The 25,010-nt window shown below is 44.1% G+C and overlaps 2 protein-coding genes across 2 annotated transcripts; both read right to left on the reverse strand.

Annotated features, from left to right (window-relative positions):
- Window positions 1-1,862: 1,862 nt before the first annotated feature.
- Window positions 1,863-3,885, reverse strand: LOC135713935 (uncharacterized). The gene is made up of 2 exons (XM_065237152.1): window positions 2,294-3,885; window positions 1,863-2,232 (listed from the first exon to the last, which is right to left on the reverse strand). The coding sequence occupies exon 1, from the start codon at window positions 3,850-3,852 to the stop codon at window positions 2,656-2,658; it is 1,197 nt and encodes a 398-aa protein (XP_065093224.1). The 5' UTR covers window positions 3,853-3,885; the 3' UTR covers window positions 1,863-2,232; window positions 2,294-2,655.
- Window positions 3,886-4,601: 716 nt separating this feature from the next.
- Window positions 4,602-8,027, reverse strand: LOC135713939 (uncharacterized). Its single transcript, XM_065237156.1, has one exon. It carries the CDS (start codon window positions 8,025-8,027, stop codon window positions 4,602-4,604), a length of 3,426 nt encoding a protein of 1,141 aa, XP_065093228.1.
- Window positions 8,028-25,010: the final 16,983 nt, after the last annotated feature.

Raw genomic sequence — 25,010 nt, forward strand, 5'->3', positions numbered from 1 at the left:
GTTGTTGGAAAATATCAGGAAGTCATCGACATACACTGCTATGTCGAACTTGGACTGCGTCAGTCCAAAATTCTTCAGTTCACCATGCAATTTATTTCTGGTTGGCTAGCTTACTGTAGTCAGTATAGCGTTTTCTTCAGTTTGCAGACGTTCCTTGGACTGGCAGAGTTGACGAATCCTTCCGGTTGCACCATGTATATTTCTTCCACTTCAAGCTCACCTTGCAGAAAGGCGGTAATTGCATCCATCTGATGATTTTCAGGTCTAGCCTGGCAGCTAATGACATCAGATAACGAATGGTAGCATACCGGACCACAGGTGAGTAGGTCTCTTCGTGGTCGACACCCTTGACCTGGGAATAGCCTTTGATAACCAAGCGGGCTTTATTCGGCTCTATGGATCCATCGGGATTTGTCTTCAGCTTATACACCGATTTGCAGCGAAATGCTTTCCTCCCAACTATCAAATCGGTGAGCTTCTAGGTCTGATTCTTCATCAACGCTTGATACTCCGCAACCATGGCATCTTTCCAGCGATCGCTTTCCTTGCAAGAAACTGCTTCCTCGAACGTCTGTGGCTCGACATCGCCTGGTACATCGCATAACTGTGAAGTTTGGGGAGTATCATGCGGAATAATACTGAGACCCAAATAAAAATCTTGGTACTTACCTGGAGTAGAGTCGGTGTATAATGAGTCACGTCAAGAGTGAAGCCAAGTCTACCTATTGAACTGTCAAACCGGCTGCCTATCGTGCAAAGTAAACAAACATTACGATGCTATGAGAGGTCAACGAAAGGTATTGCAATAAAATATAAAATATAATCGAATAAATGATCATAATCACGCAGTGAGCATTAAATTGTCATGGGATACGTTTGGTAATGATCAGTAATGAGAATTTCTACTATTTTTCGATAAGATAATTTGACAAAATCACAGATATAATGATTTACTACAGCCGCTATTTTTTTTTTCTCGCTAGAAGTCATTTGAAGTTGATGTAGAAGTCCTCTGTTGCCAAGTGAGAAGAAAGGGAATCTTTCGAAAGCCGTGATGCGAGTTCAACTGTTTTTCTCTTGCCGTGACTCATTATACACCGACTCTAGCCTGGAGTTACGCGGTCCCTCGCACTGCGCCTTACCAACTGTTGTGGGTCCTCTGTTTGTGGAGGGAGCGCAGCAGGTTATGGATCATGATCGACCAGCACATCATCGGCGTCACCAAATTCGTCAATTTCAGAATCACTGTCATCAGCGTCATCGTTTGCTTGCAGCTTTTGTTCTTCACCATCTAGACACTTAGATTTTTTGCCAAGATGGGCACCACCGAGCAGCTCGGCAATCCATTTTGCTGGATCTCAGTGAAAAAACTGCCGAGATTCAGTTAACAAACGAGGATTTTGCCCAGGGGGCGTACTTTGGTTCACGTGCAAAGGAACTTACAAAGTTTGTTTAAAACAGCTTGTGCGAAAATAAAAGAAACTAGATTGGCTCGGTATCAGACTAGGAAAACGGTTTATTAGTGAAGGAGTGCTCTTAGGTTGGCGGTCTTTATTGAATTGAACTGGCCTGGCTATTCTATACTGGTTATATAATATGCAAAGGGTCCGATTGCAAACACGACCTGCACACGAATTGTAAAAAGCCTATTGATATCCTTTCACTCTATCAGACCGATAGGTGATAAGAGAGATGCGTGGTAGTGTGTACACTCTGCTAACAAATTTGAAACTGTTATAACTTTAATCCTAGGGTGTTCGTATTTATTGTTAACATAGCCGGCCTCTGTTGAAAAGTGTGGTTTTCAATATTCCTGATCTACAGCTAATTTGATTTTCAAAGAGACAGCAAAATTCATTATTCTAATTCATTTGAAATGCTGCATTAGGTTTAATGTAACTACTCTAAACTGTTGTTCTGGCACTCCTGGTCTTCGGCTCTCGCAGTCGGTGGTTGGGCATGGTGGCACGTCGGCTCTGACCCTGTGACACGTCGGTACGACTTGCATCGTTGTTGATCTTCACGCAACTCGTACGCTCAACAGTGCATCTTCAGGATGTTGACATCTACTTCGATCTCGGGATGGTAATCTGATTTCGTTGGACGTCGACTTCGTTCTTCGCACGATTCTTCATTCATTGGTGGTAGCATTACTAGGAGCAGGCTTCAATGTGGTAGGATACTGGACCTCGGTCGTCATTGATGGTTAGTATTTTCTTTTTGCCGTTGAACCTCGGAGCGAAGAATTGATGTAGTATCCAATGAGAGAAAAGTGTAAACCGGAACAACTCACCTTCGGACGTAATCTGTTGTGCACGATGGTATCCTGGAGCATGTTCGGCGGCCATGGAGAGTGTTCGGACTGTGAACGGTTGAATACGGAGGTCAATGAATTTGAAGCGTCAGCGATGTGGTTGAAGCGAAAGTTGACCTCCGCCACCATGGTAGTTGTGGTGTCTTCGACGAGTAGCCTTGCCAGCGTTTCACGATGCCTCCCAGAAGCCAGAAATGAACGGATGACCGGCCAGAGTAGCCAGTTTTGGTGGATAAGTTAGCATTGGATAAGCATGGAACGAGAGTAAATATTAGTTTTGCATTTGATGGTTTGACGGGACAACACACACGGCGCTACGGCGCCGTAGGGTGTGCAAGATGCTACATTGCAGCGAGAACATCATCCTCATCAGCACTTGCTGGCTGCTGGATAGGAAGCACGCAGACCTTGCTAATTGCACGGGTGAATTCACCATTTTTCGTCTTCACCGAGACTACACGAACATTCCCGTCATCGCCATGGAAAATTCGAACGACACGACCGAGGCACCATCTCAGTGGTGGCAGTTTTTCTTCTTTCAGGAGCACTAATGTCCCGACAGCAAGGTTATCACGCTGACGAGTCCACTTAGTACGCGGTAGTAGACCGGAAAGGTAATCCGTGCTCCAACGTTTCCATATCCTTCTTACAAATTCCTGCGTCTGCTGGTAGCGATCGAGCCGGTTCTGTGGCATAGATTCAAATGATGGTTCTGCAGCAGCAACTAGAGGACGATGTACCAAAAAATGTCCTGGCGTGAGAGCCTCAAGGTCTTCAGGGTCCGTGGACAGTTGGGTGAGTGGCCTGGAGTTGAGACAACTCTCAATCTGGACGAGTAGCGTCTCCAGCTCATCCTTGTAGAGGACCGTTGTACCGATGGTTGACTTGAGGTGTTTCTTAAATGACTTAACGGCGGCCTCCCAGAGCCCGCCGAAGTTGGGGGAGCAAGGGGGTATAAACTTGAACTGAATTCCTTCTTCTACGCAATAGGAAACGATGGCATGTTGGTGCTGCTGGGATCTGAATTGCGTTAGAAGTTCGGCCAGTGCTCGGGACGCTCCTTGGAAATTTTTCGCGTTGTCACATTCGATAATTGCTGGCTTCGAGCGTCGTGCGATAAACCGTTTCATGGCAGATATGAAGGCATCGGTAGTTAAGTTTGCCACCAATTCGATGTGCACCGCTTTTGTGACCAGGCACACGAAGATGGCGACATAACATTTCACCGGAGGTGTTTTGCGTCCGATGTGACGATAGAAGAGCGGACCGCAAAGATCAACGCCGGTTTTTAAAAACGGGTACGTTGGAGTCACCCGTTCGCTGGGAAGGTCCCCCATCAGCTGCTCTTGGACGGTCGGTTTGCAACGGTAGCACTTTAGACAGCTTTGCACCACTTTCCGCGCCAAGTTGCGTACTCTCAGTGGCCAAAACTGTTCCCGAAGACTAGCGATCATCAGCTGTGGGCCAGCGTGCAGAAGCTTCTGATGGTAGTAGGTTACTACCATCTCCGTGAACAAATGGTTTGCGGGAAGAATCATCGGGTGCTTACGATTTTCTGGAACCAGTGCGTTATGCAGACGGCCACCCACCTTGAGCACTCCATCATCTAAAATGGGGGCCAATGTCTTCAATTTTGAGTTGCGGTTAACTTCACCACAGACTGCTACGGCTTGAAGATCTTCTTCTAACGACTCCTGTTGAGCGATCCGAACGAGGACCTTCAGTGCTTTGTTGTATTCACTGGTACGGAGAAAACCAGTTCTTCGTTCGCGATGCATCCGTTGCTTGCAATTGTGACAAAATCTCAAGAGATATGCGACTAGAGAGATCAGCTTAGCGTAAGATGAGCGAAGACCGAAGATAGGATTTGGAGCTCTGATTTGAATGGGAAGTGCTATCGAACGTTCCTCGAGGTCTTCAACGGAGATGTTTTCAGAGGGAAGGCGGACTAGAGGCGGCCAAAACCGGTTTGGTTGACTGAGCCAGGGTGGACCATTCCACCATGTCGCACAATCCTTGAGTTCTGCTGGCAACATTCCTCTGGAGATGATATCTGCTGGGTTTTCACTTCCTGGAACGTGAGCCCACAACCCATCAGCAGTCAGGTGCTGTATTTCCGACACCCTGTTGGCAACAAAAGTTTTCCAACGGGACGGAGCCGCCGATATCCAGTGAAGCACTATCATAGAATCAGTCCAGAAAAAGCACTTCATGGAGAGGTTCAATGCTTTCTGGACCTTCTGGAACAAGTGGCTTAATAATAGTGCCGATGATAGCTCCAGTCGAGCTAAACAGATTTTTTTTGCTTGGGAGTGTTTCCCAGTGGTGCAAGCTTCGACTTTGACGTCAAGAGTCGAACAGAGGTGTCTCCATTGCTGGATACGGCACGTAAATATATACAGGCCCCGTATGCCCGTTCAGAGGCATCACAAAAACCGTGAAGTTCGATGTGGGTCGGGTTGACAATCGGAATAACCCAGCGTGGAACGGTGAGGTTTTCGATTACTGCAAGCTGCGACCGAAACAGCAACCATCTTTGCTGGATTTCGTCTTCTAGGGGCTCGTCCCAGGAACGATTGCTTCTCCATAGTTCTTGCACGAACAGTTTAGCGACTACTATGATGGGTCCTAGGAAGCCTGGAGGGTCAAACAGACTGGCAGTATCGGAAGCAACAATCCGTTTGGTAATGTGATGGTTTTCCTTCCATTTCGGTACGTGGAAGCCCAGGACATCCGATGCGGGTTCCCACCTCAGACCTAGCGTTTTGATCGAAGCTCCCGGATCCAGTCCTAGGACGTTGCGTTCATCTCGCAGCGGTTGAGGAATGTGGGCAAGAATCTCTGGAGAGTTTGACGACCATTTTCGTAATTGGAATCCAGCAGAGCCCAACAGCTGGAGTAGTTGGGTACACAAGATCTTCCCAGCCTCTACATCGTTACATCCCGTAAGCAGATCATCCATGTTGAAGTCCTTGCCTACAACTTTAGCGGCGTAAGGGTTCGAGTAATGACCTTCCTTGGAGAGTTCGTACAAACATCGCGTGGCCAGATATGGGGCCGAAGAGGTTCCGTAAGTCACCGTCGTTAGCTCGAAGATCAGAATCGGCCCCGAAGGGTCATCTCGCCAGAGTATCCGCTGAAGACATTGGAAGGCAGGATTCATCAGGATTTGACGGTACATTTTTTCTATGTCCGCAATAATGACGTACCTATGAATTCGCCATCGCAGAATTAGGGATACAAGATCATCTTGCACCACTGGCCCTACCATAAGCGTGTTATTCAGGGAAATGCCAGTATCAGTGGCGCAGGAGGCGTCGAACACGACACGAAGTTTAGTGGTCAAGCTATCAGGACGTTCGATACAGTGGTGCGGAAAATAGTAGGGAGTATACTGGGTTGGTAGCTTGATATCTGTAATCTCTTTCATGTGTCCCAGTAGACGGTATTCTTCGATAAAAGCCGAGTATGCAGATTTGAGCTGAGGGTTGGTTTGTAAACGGCGTTCCAACGACAGAAAGCGCCGTTTGGCGATTTCGTAGGAGTTTCCCATCAGGGATATAACGGACGGTTTTATCGGAAGTGCTACCATGAATCGACCAGAGGTGTCCCTTGCAGTCGTTGCGACAAAGTGAGCCTCGCAAGTGGATTCTTCTACTGACATGGTACTAGAGGACTGACAAGCTTCTAACTCCCAAAATCTGGATAGTTTCTCATCGAAATCTTGCGTACACACGTGGACGATACTAACTATCTCCGGTTCGGGTCGGTTGACCCCAGCCCTGCCAGAAACAACCCATCCCAGCAAAGTATTTTGCAGCACTGGTTGTCCCGCACCGAGGCGGATAAATCCATCGAGAAGAAGGTCATAGTAGCTATCGACTCCTATAATCATATCTACTACCCCTGGTTCATTGAATTGGGGATCAGCAAGCACGATGTCATTAGGCCAATGCCACTCAGTGACTTCGATGTTGTTTGAAGGCAGCTCACGTGTCACAGAACTCAGCACGTGAAACTTCAGCTGTGTACGGTAGTTGCAGCAATGTGACTGGATCTCGGCTGTGATGGAGTGGGTAGACACAATGGTAGACTTTCCGATACCTCCGATGGTGTGATGATCTTTGACCTTTGACAGCTGCAATCGTTGAGCTAAGTTCTCCGAAATGATGTTCAGCTGTGAAGCAGGATCGAGCAATGCTCTAGCCCACATAATATTCCTAGAAGATCCGACGACCTTTACAAGAGCCGTTTGCAGCAACACAGTTGATGGGATTCGATGAAAGTTGGCAGCCAAGGAGGTGGAGCAATAACTGAGCGAACCAGTGGCTAACTGTTGACTTTCAGCGGGAGGAGATTGCGAGGAAGTCTTATTTGCGTTTGGTGGAGCCGTTTGAGCGGTTTGGAATTGAGATTGAGTCTGACTTGTGGTTGGTTGGTTTTGGTGAAGCTTAGAAACATTTGGATGGGCCGAATTGCGAATTGGAGCTTGCTGGTGGAGCATCGTGTGGTGTTTTTGATTGCAAACACGACAGGCGCCAGATGAACAGTTCTTAATTTGGTGATCCGTTGATAGACAGTTAATGCAGAGAGACCTTTTCTTCACCAAATCGAAACGTTCAGGAACGGACAGCTTGCGGAACATTTCACATTTGAAAGGTGAATGGATAGACTGATTACAAAACCCACACGACTTCAAGGTAGAACTGATGACGGAATGTACGCTGCTAACTTTTGATTTCTGCACCTTTACAACATCCGATCGTGACGCTTCAGAGGTGCGTGGCTTTCCAGGAGCGATGGACTGCAAAACGATACAATGACTGCGCAAGAACTCGATTAGCTGTTCGTATTGGGGAACCTCTGTGGATTTGTGGTGATTCTCCCACTGTTTCAAAGTTGACGCATCGAGACAAGAGCAAACGATGTACGCTAATAATACACTCCAACCCGCCGTATCAATGTTCATTTTTTGAATCATTTGCAGGTTCCGATCGAAATCATCTATGAGCCGAGATAGAGATTCGTAGCTTTCTCTTTTCAGAGGTTCCACGGAAAGAAGAGCGTCTAAGTAGGTTTTGACCACCAACTTTTTGTTATCGAAACGCCTGGCTAGCGTTTCCCAGGCTATAGGGTAGTTGGCTTCGGTTATGTCAATAGCCTCAACAACCCGTTTAGCTTCCTTGGTTAGAGATGCGACAAGATACGAGAACTTATCCACATCCGATAGGTTAGGGTTGGAATCAATGAGACTTTTGAAAGTGTCTCGGAATGTCAGCCAATCAGTGACTGATCCATCAAACGAAGGCAGCTTAACTTCGGGGAGCTTTATCCTAGCCATCTGATTAGTGCGACTAGGATTAGAGTTAGCAGCAATTACTTCAGTACTGACGGACGGCGTTGCGTTAGCCATGCGTTCAGCATTGATCAAGAACCCTTTCACCTTCACGTAGCCCTTTTCGAATTGCTCACGTATTTTGCGACTGGCTTCTTCATCATTAGCTGCGGTAGCCGAATCAGCATCTTGCAGCAGATCGATCTGCAGACGGATCTTCAAAAAGTTCTCGAAAAGTCCCTCCAAACGATCCTTCCACCCCGCGATTTGCCCTTTATCCCGATCCTCGTTGTAACCATCGACAAATTTAACCACGTTATTTAGCGTATCGAAACAGAAACGCTCTTGTTTGCTCAATGCTCTTAAATCGGCAGGCATATCGGAAAATGTAATTGTTCCTATTGCCAGCAGTCCACGAGACTTTAACCACCACCTCGTGTTAGTTCAGTTAGCATATATGCTCAAATTCTCGGAAATACGCTCACTATTTGTCCGCAATTTATTCCCAAATAATCAAATCTGTCAGTAGGTGGGTTAGTCGCATGCTTCTACTCGCTTACCTCATCAATTACCGTCAATTGGTAATGTGGTGCCCGACGTCGAGTGATCGCCCTTTGTCAACCCGGCTATTATCTTCAGGTCCTATTGTATGGATCCAAGCCACGCCAACTGCTACACACGCGGTTGATTCCAGCCAAGCCTTGGTGCCACCCTCCTTGGTCGCTGTGTGGTTGCGCTTTGGCCAATTTTACCCAACTGTAGCTCCTTTTCCGGTCCACGCGGAGAACACTTTGTCACTTTTAATTCTGTTCACGTTCGATAGATGGGATTTTATCACTAGCTAGCACTGTGAGCTTGCTCCACTTTAATGTCCACGGCACTTACAACGATGACGTTCGAGGTACTTATACTTTCGACCGACGCGAAACTAACTTCACGAGAAACCTTTCTCGCGAACCGAAAACTATGCAATTATACCGACGCCAATCATCCGGCTCGAAGGACCATTTAATGTGCGAAAATAAAAGAACTAGATTGGCTCGGTATCAGACTAGGAAAACGGTTTATTAGTGAAGGAGTGCTCTTAGGTTGGCGGTCTTTATTGAATTGAACTGGCCTGGCTATTCTATACTGGTTATATAATATGCAAAGGGTCCGATTGCAAACACGACCTGCACACGAATTGTAAAAAGCCTATTGATATCCTTTCACTCTATCAGACCGATAGGTGATAAGAGAGATGCGTGGTAGTGTGTACACTCTGCTAACAAATTTGAAACTGTTATAACTTTAATCCTAGGGTGTTCGTATTTATTGTTAACACAGCTTTTGTGCCGTTATCGCCTGAAATGCTCTCGAAGCTCCGAAGTCTAGTGGAAATGAAAACATTCGTTAAATTGAAACTTAACACAGAAATGCAGAATGATTTTTGAACCCGAATTTACCGATTTTGAATTGTGCCAGTATTGCATGAAACCGACAATATGCAATCTTTCTCGAAAGAAAAGAGGACAACGAATAATGAAAGTTATGAAAACTAAAACTATAACTCGAACTATATTGTATACATGGGGTATAATCCATTCTATTTGGAATATAATATGCTTTAATGAAGCAATCATATTTTCGTTCCAGTTATTAAATTAAAATGTTTGCTATTTTTTAAAATTTTAATTGAGCACAGGGATATACCAACTAAATTGAAGTTAGCTCGAACAAGTTTAAACCCGGGACGGGACTTGACAATCCAGTTTCTCACTCTTCCTGATGTTTTTGATGAATTCCCATCGAAAATTAGTGCATGGTGTTTGACGGATTTAAATTTGAATTTGATTCGGAGTTTCTACCACAGTTTAAAACATTGTACATCATTTTTGCTTAACAAAATAAAAACAACCATAAACATACAAGAATATCCATCTCTTAAAGCACGTTGTGGACCCTATTTTCCAACATTCCTTTCCCAAATATAAACAATTAAAAACGCCATTGACGTCAACATTGATTCCGGCATCACTGCCAGTCAGATTGATGTGATCCCTCTGTCCTTCTTATTCCACGATTGCTACTGTCAAATCGACCAATCACCAACTGACTCGGATTTGACAGCAAATTGAACCGAAATCGCCTGGAACGGGACTTGACAACGAGGAACTCGTAGCAGTGCCTTGCCTGCTGGATACACTCGGAAAATTCTTGGAGAAGATCATCCTAAACAAGCTAACGAAAATGCACGGAGAGGGAGCACGGGTTGTCGGAGAAGAAGTTCAGATTCCGAAAAGGTAGAGCAACGGTGAATCCAATTCGGACGTCAAGAATGAGTTCAACATCGCCGAAGCACTGCATAGAATGAGAGTCCCTGACTACCTGTGTAGAATTCTAAGGAGCTACTTCCAGAACCGGGTTCTGGTCTACGAGACAGACATGGGACAGAGATCGGTTAGGATCACGGTGGGAATTCCAGAAGGCTCCATCCTTGGTCCAACGCTCTGGAACGGGATGTACAATGGCGTGCTAACACTGAAGCTGCCCAAACGGTAACATGCAAGACGCTCGAATAGATGGAAGAAATGTTGGCGACCAAGGCGAGCGACATGATTGGAAACTGGATACATGGAGCGAAGCTGCGGATAGCCCACCACAAAAGAGAGTGCTATTGATCAGTAACTATCAATCGGTGCAGCGGACAGAAATCACCGTTGGGGAGCGCTCCGTAGCCTCGAAGCGCATGTCAAAATACCAGGAAGTGATGCTCGATGACACAGCAAAAAATAAATTTTAATATTACATCCAAGAGGATGCACTTCAATCACGTAATATGTAATATCAAAATAATTTTTTTTTTGCTGTGTAGTCACGTCGCCTGCGAGAAGCTCATCAACGTGGTACCAGAATCATTCTGAACATCTCGGAACCAAGTAGTAGCAAGAGGCTCCTGGCTAGTGTATCTACGTTGATACTAAGATATGGAGGTCCAGCCCGGGTTGCAGCGTCTGCTGGAAACCAAGCAGAATTTTAGGAAACTGAACAGTACGTACCAGCTCAACAAAGCGTATGCAAACAGCTTTGCTATTTCAAGACGTTTGGTGTTCCCTTTGTTGTAAGAATAGTAAACATGTATCAGTAAGTCTATTAATAGTGGATAGATAATGGTTAATCTTAATTTTAAAATGGTCAGCTTCCCGTTTTTGTCAGCCTAAAATTTCAGATGGAGCTGACAAAATCGGGAAAGTACGATATATGTTTAAAGCATTTCTCACGTAAAAAAACGACTACACGTAATATGTTTAATTTATCTTCATTACACATATTTATCTAAGAAGGTAACGTAAGTGGAACGTAACGCATATTAAACAAATTGACAGAGCAGGTGACAAGGTCGGTGAAAGGGATTGAAAGCCATAATGAGGCCTCGTTTCAACTCGAAAATCGAAGTTAATTTCATTGAAAGGGGTGAGCAAAGCCCAAGAGAAAGAGGTGACAATTGGCTTCTTACTCTTTTATAGGTGTTCTTCTTTTGCCAGAAATGTCCCTGTTGAAAACGAGTCGTCACAGGCATCTGTCAATTAGAAATGTCATACAGTGCTTTTGCTTTTTGCTCTCTTCTGCTTTTCTCGAGGTTTTTTTTCATCGTTTGCGTACAAATTCTAAAATTATTGTTACTTTTTGTTGGTGGAAAAGTAAAATAAAATGCGGTGCTTTGTGAAACATTGTGGTCGTAGCAAATTATTCTACCCGGAACTCCAGTTTTTTTCGGTTTCCAAAAGACCAGGATATCAGGCGGAAGTGGATTCGTTTGTGCGTAGATAACGAAGATGACATCGAATATTTTGTTGTCAAATCCAGCACTAGAATTTGCAGCGTAAGTAGAACATTGCACTAGTTTTCAAATCAATACTTAAATCTTGTTTTGTACAGGCTCATTTTCCGGACGGAAAACTTAATGCGGATCGTATCTCTAGAATTCCAGTGGAGGTTCCTGGATTAACTGCTGAGTCGGTGGAGCGCATGGAAACTGTTGAGAACGATAGCAACGAAGCGAAAGCATCTGAGGACACCGGTAATCAGCTGAGTACAACTTGTTCATCAAGCGCCGAGGACAGTAAGGGAGAACAAGGAAAACATCTCTGCGGTGAAATCCTGCGACTGAGAGGACAAGTCTCCAGGTTGAATAGGTAAAATAAGTGATACTTTCCAGTAGTGCTGTTTATTACATAAAAAATGAGGGAAAGCTTTTCTTTCTTAGGCTTTTCTTAAGAAAGTATCGAGGGCAAAGACAGAGACAATTTTGTTTTTGCTGCTGTGAAATCCGAAGTTTAAGTTGAGGATTTCCTGCTTCAATAATCTGCCCGAGTGAATAGATTTAGATATGCGCGTAGCCAGAGGGACAGTAGCGTAAAATAAATATCAACGGGTTAAAAGGAAAGAGGTGTAAGTGAGACTTTAATGTACCGTGACCTCTCCATGTTCTGCGTAGTTCCTAATGCGTAATCATACATTATTTTAGTTCGTATCTCGAGATTGGCGAAGAATTTTTAAAAAGTTTGTTGAGCCCTTTTCCCCTTTTCCCTAGAGCAGGAGAAATAATATTTCCAGTAGCTACATTTCAAAGATATTAATGGGAAATATTCGAAAGTTAACATTGCGATGATATTCAAAAAAAGATTGCAATTTCGCCCTCGGTCTTTTTCTTGACTGGAATAAGATCCCCATGAACCCTAAACCCATCACCCTATTTTCCAAAATATACGCTGTATTAATGTATGAATTTTCTTAATTATGTCAAGACTCGCTATGCGCTGGAAGAAAAAGTTTGAACAACTTGTGGTAAAGCAGACGACAGAGAATAAAAGAGCTGAGCGGAAAATTTTCCGTTCTGATCAAATGAAGTTATTGTCAGGTGAAGTTCTGAATGTGAAGAAGTGGTCGGATGAAACGGTTACCGACAGCTTGCAAATTCGTTTCATGTGCCGTGGTGGTTATGACAAGCTTATAAAACGTGGTTTTCCATTCCCCTCGACCAGAACGTTGCTGAGGAATGTTGAAGGTATCCATTTTAGACCAGGTAAGCTTGATACTAAAATACAATCGTTGCTTTTTTGTTTTATGTGTGTAATAAACAATTTTCAATTACCTATAGGGATTCTGGACAATATTTTTAAGTTGTTGGAGTGCAAAGTAGCAACGATGAGCGAACGAGATAAAGATTGTGGGATTGTGCTCGACGAAATGAGCTTGGACGAAGCTAAGAAGTTTTGCCAGAATACAAAACAGTTAATCGGAACTACAAGTCTCCCCATAACAGACGAGCTGGCATCAAAAGGCCTAGTTTTTATGGCGGTTGGCGTGTCAGCACGGTGGAAACAAGTGGTTGGTTTTGAGTATACAGGTAGCTCAATTCCAAAAACGTACATGAAAGCCATCGTGGTGCTCTTAATCGAGAGAGCAGAAGCAATTGACCTAAAAGTTCACTTCATTACATCTGATTCCGGTTCCGAAAATCAGAAAATGTGGAACGATTTCGGATTTAACTTTGGCAAAGAAAACGTTCAAAACGATTTGTCCATTCCTCATCCGAACGACAGCACACGCAAGATCCATATAATCCCGGACCCCGTTCACGTGTTCAAGAATATGGTAAACGGTTGGATCAACAACAAATAGCTAACTGTCCCGGAATGGTATGTAAAGAAGAAGGGCCTGATATCCAATATTGTACATCGTGACCATCTTAAAGTTATGGTTGATTATGAGGGAGGAAACCAGCTGCGGATGTGCCACAAGCTTTCATTCCGTGATGTGTGCTTTGACAGGCCAGTACCTTCAGTCGACAAGATGAAGGTGTGCAACTCGACAAAGTACTGTAATTTAGCAGTATCTGCTGGGCTTCGGGTTGTAGCAGCAAGGAGAAATCGACCGGAGCTGGAAACTACTGCAAGCGTAATCGAGGATTTGGCAGTTTGGTTCGACCGAATGAATAACCGGAACGATGAAAGGGCGCTGCGTCGGAATGATGCTGAAATTGTTGACCAGCTGAACAGTACGGTTAGACTAGTGTACGACCTGAAAGTTGGAGAGGATCAGCGCTGGAAACCGTGGAAAACTGGAGTTGCGATGTGTACAACCGCTGTCCTCCAACTTACAAGCTTCCTCCTCGATAACGGACACAATCAAATTCTGACCGCAAGATTCGTACAGGATTGCTTGGAAAGCTTGTTTTCCTTGATTCGCTATAGGCAACGTCGTCCAACACCTCTTCAATTTACTCAAAACTTAAAATTAATTACGCTCTCCCAGTACATGCAAGCTGTCCCAAACGCTTCGTATGACACAGATGATCAAGAACACTTGGTCGAGATGATGGATCTACTGTCGAAGCGTAGGGCAGAGTGCGCAAAGGAGAAAATACATAACAAAAGCACAATTAGCACAGATGCGGTATCAGAAGTTTTTGATGTTTCTCATGTCACCGTATTGGAAACCGACGAATATTCCGAGAATATCGATATCGACTACGATTCACTGGTCGAAGATGGTAAGTTTGTTTTGGATAGTGCGGAACAAAATACACTGTACCATATCGCAGGATATATTTTCGGCAAGATTCGGAAGCGTGTGCCGACTTGCACGGAATGTTTCAAAAAGTGTATAAGCGCTAATACTCCAGAGAGTGGTCCCGCACTTTACTCAACTCTTCGCGCCAGAACATACTATCGAGTACCATTTAGTGACAGATGAGGTATATAACTTTTTCATTGCCATGGAGATCATCTTTCGAAATTTCAAAGCAAGCCTCAGTCCAGATGCCAATAATTTGCCTCACAGATTTTGTCAAGAAATGAGCATTTTACCGAGCGAAGCGTTTCACTGCTCAAATTTCAAGGAAATGTTGATCAAAAAGTTTGTGGTGTTCCGGTTGAAATCAGGGGAGGCTAAAAAGACACGAAAGAAAAAGTTCGATAGCAGAAGCATGCAATCATAGTTCACTGTCTCACCAAATCTGCTTCGACCATAGCCCGCTTCACCCACCGTGACCATCTAACGTCCAGCAATAGTCACCGCGGGCCGTCAGTGCCAATGAGGTATATACAGGTGTGGCACAAGAGGGTATTTGTTGGTATTAGTAGCAAAAAAGAGGTAAACAATCGGTGATGACGTAAAACTCATAAAAAATTGGCATGGAAAAAGTGGAGTTTGACGTCACGGTAGGTATACTTCACAAACACTATAACATATTTTGCACTACACGAATACCATTTTACGGTCATTTCCTCACCTGTATACATCTCATTGCGTCAGTGCTTCTACCGTCCGTCACCATCTTTTCGTCCAACATTAGTCGCTAACCACAACTGACGCCCCGTTCCGAATCAGTGGAAGAGAATCCGACCGCCTGACCGGCTGTCCCACGTCCTATTTGCTGACTAAAGACCGGCAATCATTTCTTCTACCGTCCGTCACCATCTAACGTCCAATACTAGTCACGCGCTGACTGCTTGATTTCACCGATCAAAGCTTTCGAGATCACAGTTAGGTATTTTTTTAATTGCTAGACAAAGCTAGCAATGTTTTACCACACAGAAATTTTATTTCTTCCAGGATTAGTCTCCGAACACCGACGCCCCCGATTGAAATCCGCGGAAGATAAGATTGCTCGCACGAAGCAGAAGATAGCTGTCCATGGATTCTGAGCATACGCCGTTGGAATCATCGGAAAATATGAAAACCCGCAAGAAGTAGTTCGGTAGCAGAATTGAAGAATAACTTCCGTCTCAGCTGGGTGGCCATCTTCTCCGAAACCTTCACCTTCGCATTGACAGATTGAAGGCGTTTCCTTTGCTTTCCATGATTCTTCTTATGACTGGCCAGGTACGTGGAAATCAGAAGGTACTTGGCGAAGAATAGGAGTGCAAGGTTCTGAGTGAGCAGCTTCATGGTTTGTTCCTGATCGACCGATATCGCAGATTCGAGAGGTGGACGAAGCACTTCATGGTGGACATTCCCCATTCGCATATAGATTGTACTGAGGGCCAGCTTCATCGTTTGGTCACATCGTCCAGAGCAAATGATCCATCCAGTCCAGGTTCGCAGTATTTACAGAAACACTCGAACGATACCAGCTGCAGTTCTTTTAGATCGGGGCACACCTTGAAGTATACCTTCAGGAAGATGGTCAGGTAGTTTTCATAAATCTCCGGCGTCAGTTCCAACAGTATTTTGACTCGCTCTTCGATTCTGAAATTCAATAATTCAATAATTCTATGCCAAAAACTTCTCTATCCCTCACCATAAATAATCACGTATCCACATTCTCCGTCCAGCCTTCGCAACCTTCCAAATGGTTGATAATCGTTCCAAACAGTCTCCAGATTCCAGATTCCAGGATCGATCCGAATCGGAAAATTGCTAGTTTTGGAATTGTTATATTTGTTATCAATAATAATTATACAGAATAATCTGTTAGAGAATAATAATTATTCCTTGTCTTGTCTTTGTAAACAGAAGAACAGAACGAAATTGAATTGTGTTCCCTGTTGTAATTTTGTTCAATTTTACGCTTAGGGTGCAAAACTTCAAATCGACCAATCAGGAAGTGTTTCGCGTTTGACAGAAAAGTGGTTTTTTTTTCGCCCCTGTATTGTCACCTCTTCAAAGCAACGACGAGAAAATCCACAGCCAGCCTTTCGTTCTAAGTGTGCTTCTTTTTCATTTTCGTTAAACACGTTGTAGGGGAAATGGCTCAAATGTTGGCCTATGGATCTAAGATTGTGCCCATCGCTAAAAATCTGCTATTTATCAATTATATCTAGATGAACGCATCATTGGGACGGTACTAATGAATATTTTTGGTAGCCAGTGAAAATTTAGTCGATTGCTGAATTTATATATGGGCCCAAATAAGGGGCATTTAGGCCGACATTACATCCATTTCCCCTATGAAAGGAACAAAACTCGAGTTAATTTTAGAGCTTCGAAAATGTAGAGCCCTGACCATGACTAACATTAGTAAGTTTCCGCAAGTTGGGTGGACATGTGTGGAACATAATTATGATTCATAAAGGAACTGATTCCGTAATTTCAAAAATTTAATCTTAATTTTAGGATTAATTCAATAGCCGCCCAATTTCATAAATTTCAATAAAGAGTTGGAGTTAAATTTCAACACCTTTTATTTTGTTATTAAAATTATATTGAATGGAGCAGCAAAAATAATCTCGAAGTCCTACGTCAACAATGCGGTCGTGTATCCGACACAACCCTTAACTTATTTTTTGACTTAGAACTACGTCTTTGTGGACTATACTGGGGTGCAAATCCATAAAATGCTCGAAGAATTAATGTTCGATTTTGAACCCTTAATGCTTTGTTATTTACAGATGAAATTAAAATCCAAATACGTCAATCGATACACACTAAGCTTATTTTACAGATTTCTTTAAAATTTTACCGAAATCTCAACAGCTGAACGTTCGGTAAACAATTTTACAGTTTTCCTGTAATTATTTACAGATATCTGTGAAAAATTCACAGATATTTGTGAAAAATTACAAGAAATCTGCGAAACTGTTTACCGAACGTTCAGTTGTTGAGATTTCGGTAAAATTTTACAGATTTCTTTAAATTAATTATTGTGTAGGAATTAACTCTACGAATCTGCTAAAATAAATTCTTTTCCAATTTTCCATGAATATTTTTTTTTTAATTTTTCAAATGATAATGTTATGACTTTTTTAATGAAATAAACGTTTTCCCCAAGCCCAGTCGCCATAATCGAGTACCACTTGATTGCACATCGTTCTGCTTGAACCTGAAAAGATATAAAAGAGCGCTGCTGTCGTGCCTCTGCTCACTGGTGTTCAAATTGCAGCAGTACGGTCTTCCAATCTTACTAGTGAAGATCATAAACAACTATCTATCAGACAGGGCGTTCCGAGTCTCTCTGAATATCATCACATCGGATGCTTTCAACATCGGTGCCGGGGTTCTACAAGGAAGCATCCTTGGCGCCATCCTATTCAACCTGTTCACCTCCGATATGCCAGCTCTCCCTGATGGTGGATCGTTGTCTCTGTTCGCAGATGACACATCCATCGTCTACAAGGGTAGGGTCATCGGAGCTCTGACTGCCAAACTTCAGAGAGGCCTGGACGTCCTGTCTGTGAGATCTGCCTGAACGGCACAGTGGTGGAATGCTCCAAAGAGGTCGTGTACCTCGGGCTAACACCTAGCAAGCTTCTTTTCAGGGAGCAAAACAAAAACCAAGTGCAACATCTTGATAAGATCGTTGTATCCACTTATCAACAGGAAGTCAACCCTGTCCCTGAAAAATAAGCTTGCTGTCTACAAACAAATCATCCTTCCTGTTATCGAGTACGGTATGCCAATCTGGGAGAGTTGCGCAAAATGTCATCACCTTAAACTCCAAAGGATCCAGAACAAGATCCTTAGGAAGGTCCTAAACAGTCCCCTGCGGACTAGAAATTCTGAGATCCACATCCTGGCTGGAATTCAAACATTAGAAGAACGGAGAGTATTCATCCTGGAAAGGTTCAGAGACACCTGTCTGAGATCAAATCATCAGATCATACGTGATCTAGCACGTTAGGTTAAGTTATAATCGTTGTTAGGTAGGTTATCACTTTTTTCAATTAAAATAAAACGCATCCCTAAAGGGATATTCTGTAAACTAGTTGAAAAACGCAAATATTAAATTAGAATATCAAATTAAACAAAGATGAAGAGCCAAGTAGGCTAATCAATTAAAATGATAAATCAATGTACTACCATAATCAACAGAAATAAACATAATGTTACTACTAAAGGGCGAACACGAAATTATTGCGACACATTCAACAGGGCATAACTTTTTTACCATTGGGTAAAAATCAACCAAATTTTGCACACTTTCTCATTGATGTGTATTGTGTACATGCTGTCAAACTCGAAGTCGTGTTTTTCGATTCAACGAAAATGGAGGTGAACCAACGCGAGTTGAGAGAACAAATTCTTTCCAAACACCTGGAATTTCCTGACCTGTCGCACCGGCAGTTGGGAAAAATGTTGAACATTCACCATTCAACCGTCTCCAGAGTGTTGAAGCGGTTCCAGGAGCGGTTGACGTTGGACCACGGCAAAGGAGCTGGAAGAAAACCGGGACTGGAGAACAAAAAGACGGAGGGAAAGGTGAAGCGGATGATTAAAGCAAATCCCAACGTCTCAAGCCGTGATTTGGCTAAAAATCACGGCATGTCGCAGAGCTACGTCCAGAATGCAAAGAAGAGAGTTGGACTACATACATACAAGGTACAGAACTTCCCAAACCGCGATGAGCGGCAACAATCGACGGCTAAAACTCGGGCACGGAAGCTCTACGAGAAGATGCTGACAAAATATGGCTGCTGTGTGATGGACGACGAAACGTATATAAAAGTCGATTTTAAGCAAATTCCGGGGTTGGAATTTTTCACCGGCAAGAGCAAGTTCGAAGAAAATGTCGAAGTTCGCCTCCAAATATCTCATTTGGCAGGCCATCTGCTCTTACGGACTGAGGAGTGAGCCTTTCGTGACAAAGGGCACAGGGATCTACAAATCTGAGTGCCTCGAGAAGCGCCTTTTGCCGTTCTTGCAGCAGCACGACGAAGCTCCGCTATTTTGGCCACATTTGGCATCATGCCACTATTCTAAAAGTGTCCTGGAATGGTATGAGGCCAATTCTGTCCATTTTGTTCCAAAGGACATGAATCCGCCAAACTGTCCGGAGCTGCGCCCGGTGGAGCAGTACTGGGCAATAATGAAGCGGGAACTTCGGAAGAGCAAGAAGACAGTCAAAGACGAGAAGGACATGTTAAGAAAATGGAAAATAAACTGAGAAACTGGTACCGGATGACACTGTAAAGACTTTGATGGAGGGCATCAAGCGAAAATGCGTTCAATTTTACACTCAAGGCTCCATCGATTAACTTTTCTTTTGATTTTTGAAGTAAATATATGTATAAAACTACCCTAAAATTTTGGTTTGATTCTAAACATTATAAGAAAGTTGGCATGACATTTTCGGTGTCGTAATAATTTCGTGTTCGCCCTTTACTGCCTCTGCTCAGCAGGAGCAAGTTCAGCTGTTAAAGGTGGATCACCGCGTGATCACCTTGACAACCAGCGATGAGGTGGAAGGAGACTTGGGCCCGGTCAAATATTACGAAACGCGAAAAAGTTTATTTTTTTCAAAACTTTTTAGAAACCAAACGTTTGATTTGAGAAATTGGAGAACAAAGAGGTGCTTAAACCCCGTATAAGCGTTATACCCCTTTCTCCCCTACTACGCTGACATTTGAATTAACATTTTGTTCAATATTGAAAGTACCGTCTTCTGACAAGTGCACCCCACATGACATCAATACAAGGTCACTCCTCACTAACACTGTTATATCCGATAGAATATTCGGAGTAAAATCCCAACCACATTAACAAAAGTTACCGAGTAGCAGGGTCCATCTGCTGTTTTAGTCAGACAGAAGGGGAAAATGAGGGGAATATTGAAACATGAAATCAAACTATTTTGATGTTGCGTCAATATGTTCATCAATTTTTTCGTCGTCAATATTTGCATCAATATGATTTTCAATACTTTTGAGAATTGCCAATATTTTAGCCCGTGTGGTGCTTGCTATAAGGAAAACACAACTGCCTGCTGCGTTATCATAAAATGTTACTTTCACACTCTTCTCTGCTTCAGAGACCTAATTTACCACCAATGATGGAGCTACTGCAAAAAATAACGTATTTTTGGGAAATGTTGTATTCCACAACATGCATGATGTCATTGTGGATTATACTGGAGTGCAACTTCAAAATATATAACGGATTGTTTAGGACCCCACATTTGAATTTTCATAATTTATTACATTACAGGGGCCTCCCTTAGCTCAGTCGGTAAAGGCGCAGCTACAAAGCAAGACCATGCTGGAGGTGGCTGGGTTCGATTCCCGGTCCGGTCTAGGAATTTTTCGGGTTGGAAAATTGCTCGACTTCCCTGGGCATAGAGTAGTATTGTACTTGCCACACAATTCTACCAATGCAAAAAAAGTGGTGCAGCCATCGAAAGCGCTCAATTAATATCTGTAAAAGTGCATGTAGAACACTAATTTGAGAGCACGCAATAAGCTAATATGCGATAAGCAATAAGCTTGAAATGCGAAATAGAATACTACTGCCTACCAACCTTAATTATCATCCTTCTCTCCAGCAAAACAACGCCACCAATGCTTTGTTGCTGTTGCCTCGTCTGTTGAGGTTCATAACGAGCTGGCATCCTGCTTCAGTTCCCCGCTGTCAAAATGATCATCAACATCCCCAGCACCTTCTGGATTCGTCTTCTTAAGTGGAGACGAGCCCGGATCAGCCGAAAATCCGTCCGTCCGTTCTGTGTTCTATGTATACAGTTCATTATTAACATAGAAATAATCAACAGTGGAAAGCGGCAGCGAACGTTCTGTTGGCAACAAGCTCTCACATCCAACGCCCGACGACGTATGAACGCGCGGCGGCGAAGATCCGACGAAATTGCCATGACGAACTAAGATTAAACGAATTGCTTGCCGTGTGAAGAACGGAACGGAACCATTTTCATTAGCACCCATCCCACTGCGACCTAGCAAGAAGTACAGTCGACTTGTTTCGCGCTCCGGTATTTCGGAAGTTTTCTCGGTATTCGGTTGGTTTAAATTATCAGTTTTTTCTCGCTTAGTGATTACTGGCATAGTACCCGGCTAAACAATTATCTGAAAGTGAGTTTTTCTGAGAAGAAAGTGGTTTTCGGCGCCATCGGAAAGAAAATTGTTCACTTGCAATTGCATATTCGCAAAGCAATTTACGCTTCATCGGTGCGTGATCACGCATACCTGCACACAGATCATCGTCATCGAGTGTCAGCATCTGCCTCCGCATTTATACCGGTCATCCATCATCGTGTGTCCAGCTGAGTGCCGAGCCTAATACAAGCACACCACTACAAAGATCGCCCGCACACGCGCATCGAAGGTCACCCACGCTGCGCGTCGCTCCGCTGCTGCTGTGTAATCACTCGGTGGTAGTAGTATAGCAGATAAGTTTTTTTTTTCCTGTTTCTTTCTCTCGCCCATCAGTTAAATTTAATTTTGTGTTTCTGTGTTTGTAGTTTTTTTCTGTTTATTGTGTCTGTCTGGTTTTAAGCATCGTTTCAGTGGTAGAGCGTTTACCGCTCCCACTAGTACGGCAAAATGGACGTCTCGTCAGAAGACGATATGGACATTTTGTCGGAAGATGACACCAGTTTGCCACTCGATGGCAAGAAAAGACGAAAACGTCCTGTCATTCATGGTTCGTCTCAGAAAAGCCCCCGATCGCGAGCCTATCCAGATGACTCGACTGGGCCATGGGTTGTCTACTTTCAGCCCAAAAACAAACCTTTGAACTTGATGCAAATTTCCACTGATCTGACGAAGCGATACTCGGCCGTGACTGAAATCACGAAGGTTAGGCACAATAAACTTCGTGTCTCCGTCTCTAACCTGAAGCAGGCTAACGAGATTGCTGCCTCCCAGCTCTTCACGCTCGAGTACAGAGTTTACATCCCAGCTCGTGATGTGGAAATCGAAGGTGTGGTCACCGAAGCGAGTCTGACCCCCGAGATCTTGGAGAAGCAGGCGGTTGGCCGTTTCAAGAACCCCTTGCTCCCCCCGGTGAAGATACTGGATGTCCAAAAACTGGGCTCAGTATCTGTCAGCGAGGGTAAAAAGAGTTTTACCCCCACAGACTCGTTCCGTGTGACCTTTTCTGGTTCAGCCCTTCCTCACTACATCGAGCTGGGAAAACTTCGACTACCTGTGCGCTTGTTCGTTCCCCGGGTCATGAACTGCCAAAACTGTAAGCAGTTGGGACATACGGCGTCCCACTGTGGCAGCAAGGCACGCTGTTCCAAATGCGGGGAGAAGCACGAGGATGGCGCCTGCACAGTCACTGCACCAAAATGCGTGTACTGTAAGGGAACTCCTCATGGTCTCTCGTCATGCCCGGTGTACAAACAACGCGGGGAAAAACTAGAGCGCTCTCTTAAAGAACGTTCCAGGCGGTCTTTTGCAGAAATGCTTAAGACAGCCAAGCCATCGACCAACGAAACAAATCCCTTCGCTCTTTTGTCAGATGACGAGTCTGGCTCTGACTTGGCTGAGGAGGGAGTTTCTTTCAGTTTTCCGGAAGGTTCTGCCCGGAAACGAAAACGCATCCGTTCGCGGAAAGTTGCAGATCAAGAACCCCAAATCAGCTTGCCCAAATCAAGGAGTGGTGGAAAAAAGGAGACTTCTACTCCTCCTGGATTCCGCAGAACTGATTATACCCAGGATTTTCCACCTCTCCCGGGGACATCCAAAACCCCCGATGCCCCAATTTTCAGAACACAAGCCCCTTCTTCATCTGGGTTGTTCTCATTTGATAACATTGTGGACAGTATCCTCAATTACCTCGATATTTCTGATCCTCTGAAAAGCATTGTTCTGGCAATGCTTCCTACTGTGAAAACCCTCTTGAAGCAGTTGACATTGAAGTGGCCCCTCCTTGCAGCAATCATCTCCTTCGATGGATAATTTTCCAAACGAGGTCGGGGATTTGATCACTGTTCTACAGTGGAATTGTCGAAGTCTTATTCCTAAGATAGAATCGTTTAAGTTTTTGGTTCACAATAATGATTGTGATGCATTTGCTCTATGTGAAACTTGGCTCTCTTCAGATATCGATCTTCCTTTTCATGATTTTAACATTATTCGACTGGATCGTGAGGATTCGCGTGGAGGAGGAGTACTTTTGGGGATAAAAAAGTGCCATTCCTTCTATAGAGTGAATCTTCCACAATTTCCAGGTATTGAAGTTGTCGCATGTCAGGCTTTTGTTAAAGGCAAGAGCCTTTGTATTGCTTCTGTGTATATTCCTCCCCGAGTTTCGATTAGTCAAAAACAACTTTCAGATATCTGTTCAGTTCTTCCTACTCCACGGTTGATTATGGGAGATTTTAATTCCCACGGTACAGGCTGGGGGGAACTGTATGATGACAACCGTTCTACTTTGATATATGACCTCTGTGATAACTTCAATATGACAATTCTTAACAATGGAGAAGTAACACGTCTGGCTGGTCCATCCTCAAATGGAAGTAGATTAGACCTCACACTTTGCTCTAATTCATTATCGTTGGATTGCACGTGGAATGTGATCCAGGATCCCCACGGTAGTGATCACTTGCCGATCAAAATTTCGATTGCCAGTGGGTTCAATTCGTCGGAATCCGTTAACGTCGCGTACGACCTCACCCGTTATATCGATTGGACAACGTTCAAGACCGCGATAGATGAAGCCGTGTCGTCGGTAGAAGAGCTTCCACCGTTGGAGGAATATAACTTCCTCTCCAATCTGATCTTGGACAGCGCGCTTCGAGCTCAAACTCGGCCGGTTCCAGGAACGTCTTTTCGTAGGAAACCTCCTACCCCTTGGTGGGACCAGCAATGCACTGAGGTTTATCGTAAAAAGTCCGACGCGTTTAAGCTTTTCCGGAAACGCGGAACACCCGAGTATTTCGAAGCGTACTCGACTCTTGAACACGAACTCAAGAGCCTCATCAAAGCCAAGAAACGCGGATACTGGCGGCAATTCGTGGACGGTTTATCGCGCGAAACGTCGATGAATACGCTTTGGAACACGGCGCGAAGGATGCGTAACCGGTCTTCAAACAACGAGAGCGAGGAGTACTCGGATCGGTGGATTCTCAAGTTCGCGCGAAAAGTATGTCCTGATTCCGTGCCGGCACAGATGATTCCTCGCGAAACGACGAATTCGGTAGACGAGATCAGCCAGCCTTTTTCAATGCTAGAGCTCTCACTCGCGCTCCTTTCGTGTCGCAATTCGGCTCCGGGGGCTGATAGGATCAAGTTCGACTTGTTGAAGAACCTCCCAGACGTCGCTAAGAGGCGCATGTTGAACTTGTTTTGTCAGTTCCTGGAGTTTAATATTGTTCCAGATGATTGGAGGCGAGTGAGAGTTATAGCCATTAAAAAGCCTGGAAAACCCGCGTCAGATCATAACTCGTATCGTCCCATCGCGATGTTATCGTGCATTCGAAAATTGTTGGAGAAAATGATCCTTTTTCGCCTCGACAAATGGGTTGAGACGAACCACCTACTCTCAGATACTCAATTTGGTTTCCGTAGGGGTAAGGGAACGAACGACTGTCTCGCGTTGCTTTCCACAGAAATCCAGTTGGCTTTTGCTAAAAAAGAGCAAATGGCTTCTGTGTTCTTGGATATTAAGGGGGCTTTTGATTCAGTATCCGTTGAAGTC

The sequence above is a fragment of the Ochlerotatus camptorhynchus genome, unplaced genomic scaffold, assembly GCF_037179485.1.
Source record: "Ochlerotatus camptorhynchus isolate MF236.1 unplaced genomic scaffold, CSIRO-AGI_Acam_v1.1 ptg000596l, whole genome shotgun sequence".
NCBI lineage: Eukaryota > Metazoa > Arthropoda > Insecta > Diptera > Culicidae > Ochlerotatus > Ochlerotatus camptorhynchus.

Coding starts and splice junctions, on each gene's coding strand:
- LOC135713935 (XM_065237152.1), bottom strand. CDS start 3,852: ATGATTCTTCCCGCAAACCATTTGTTCACGGAGATGGTAGTAACCTAC.
- LOC135713939 (XM_065237156.1), bottom strand. CDS start 8,027: ATGCCTGCCGATTTAAGAGCATTGAGCAAACAAGAGCGTTTCTGTTTC.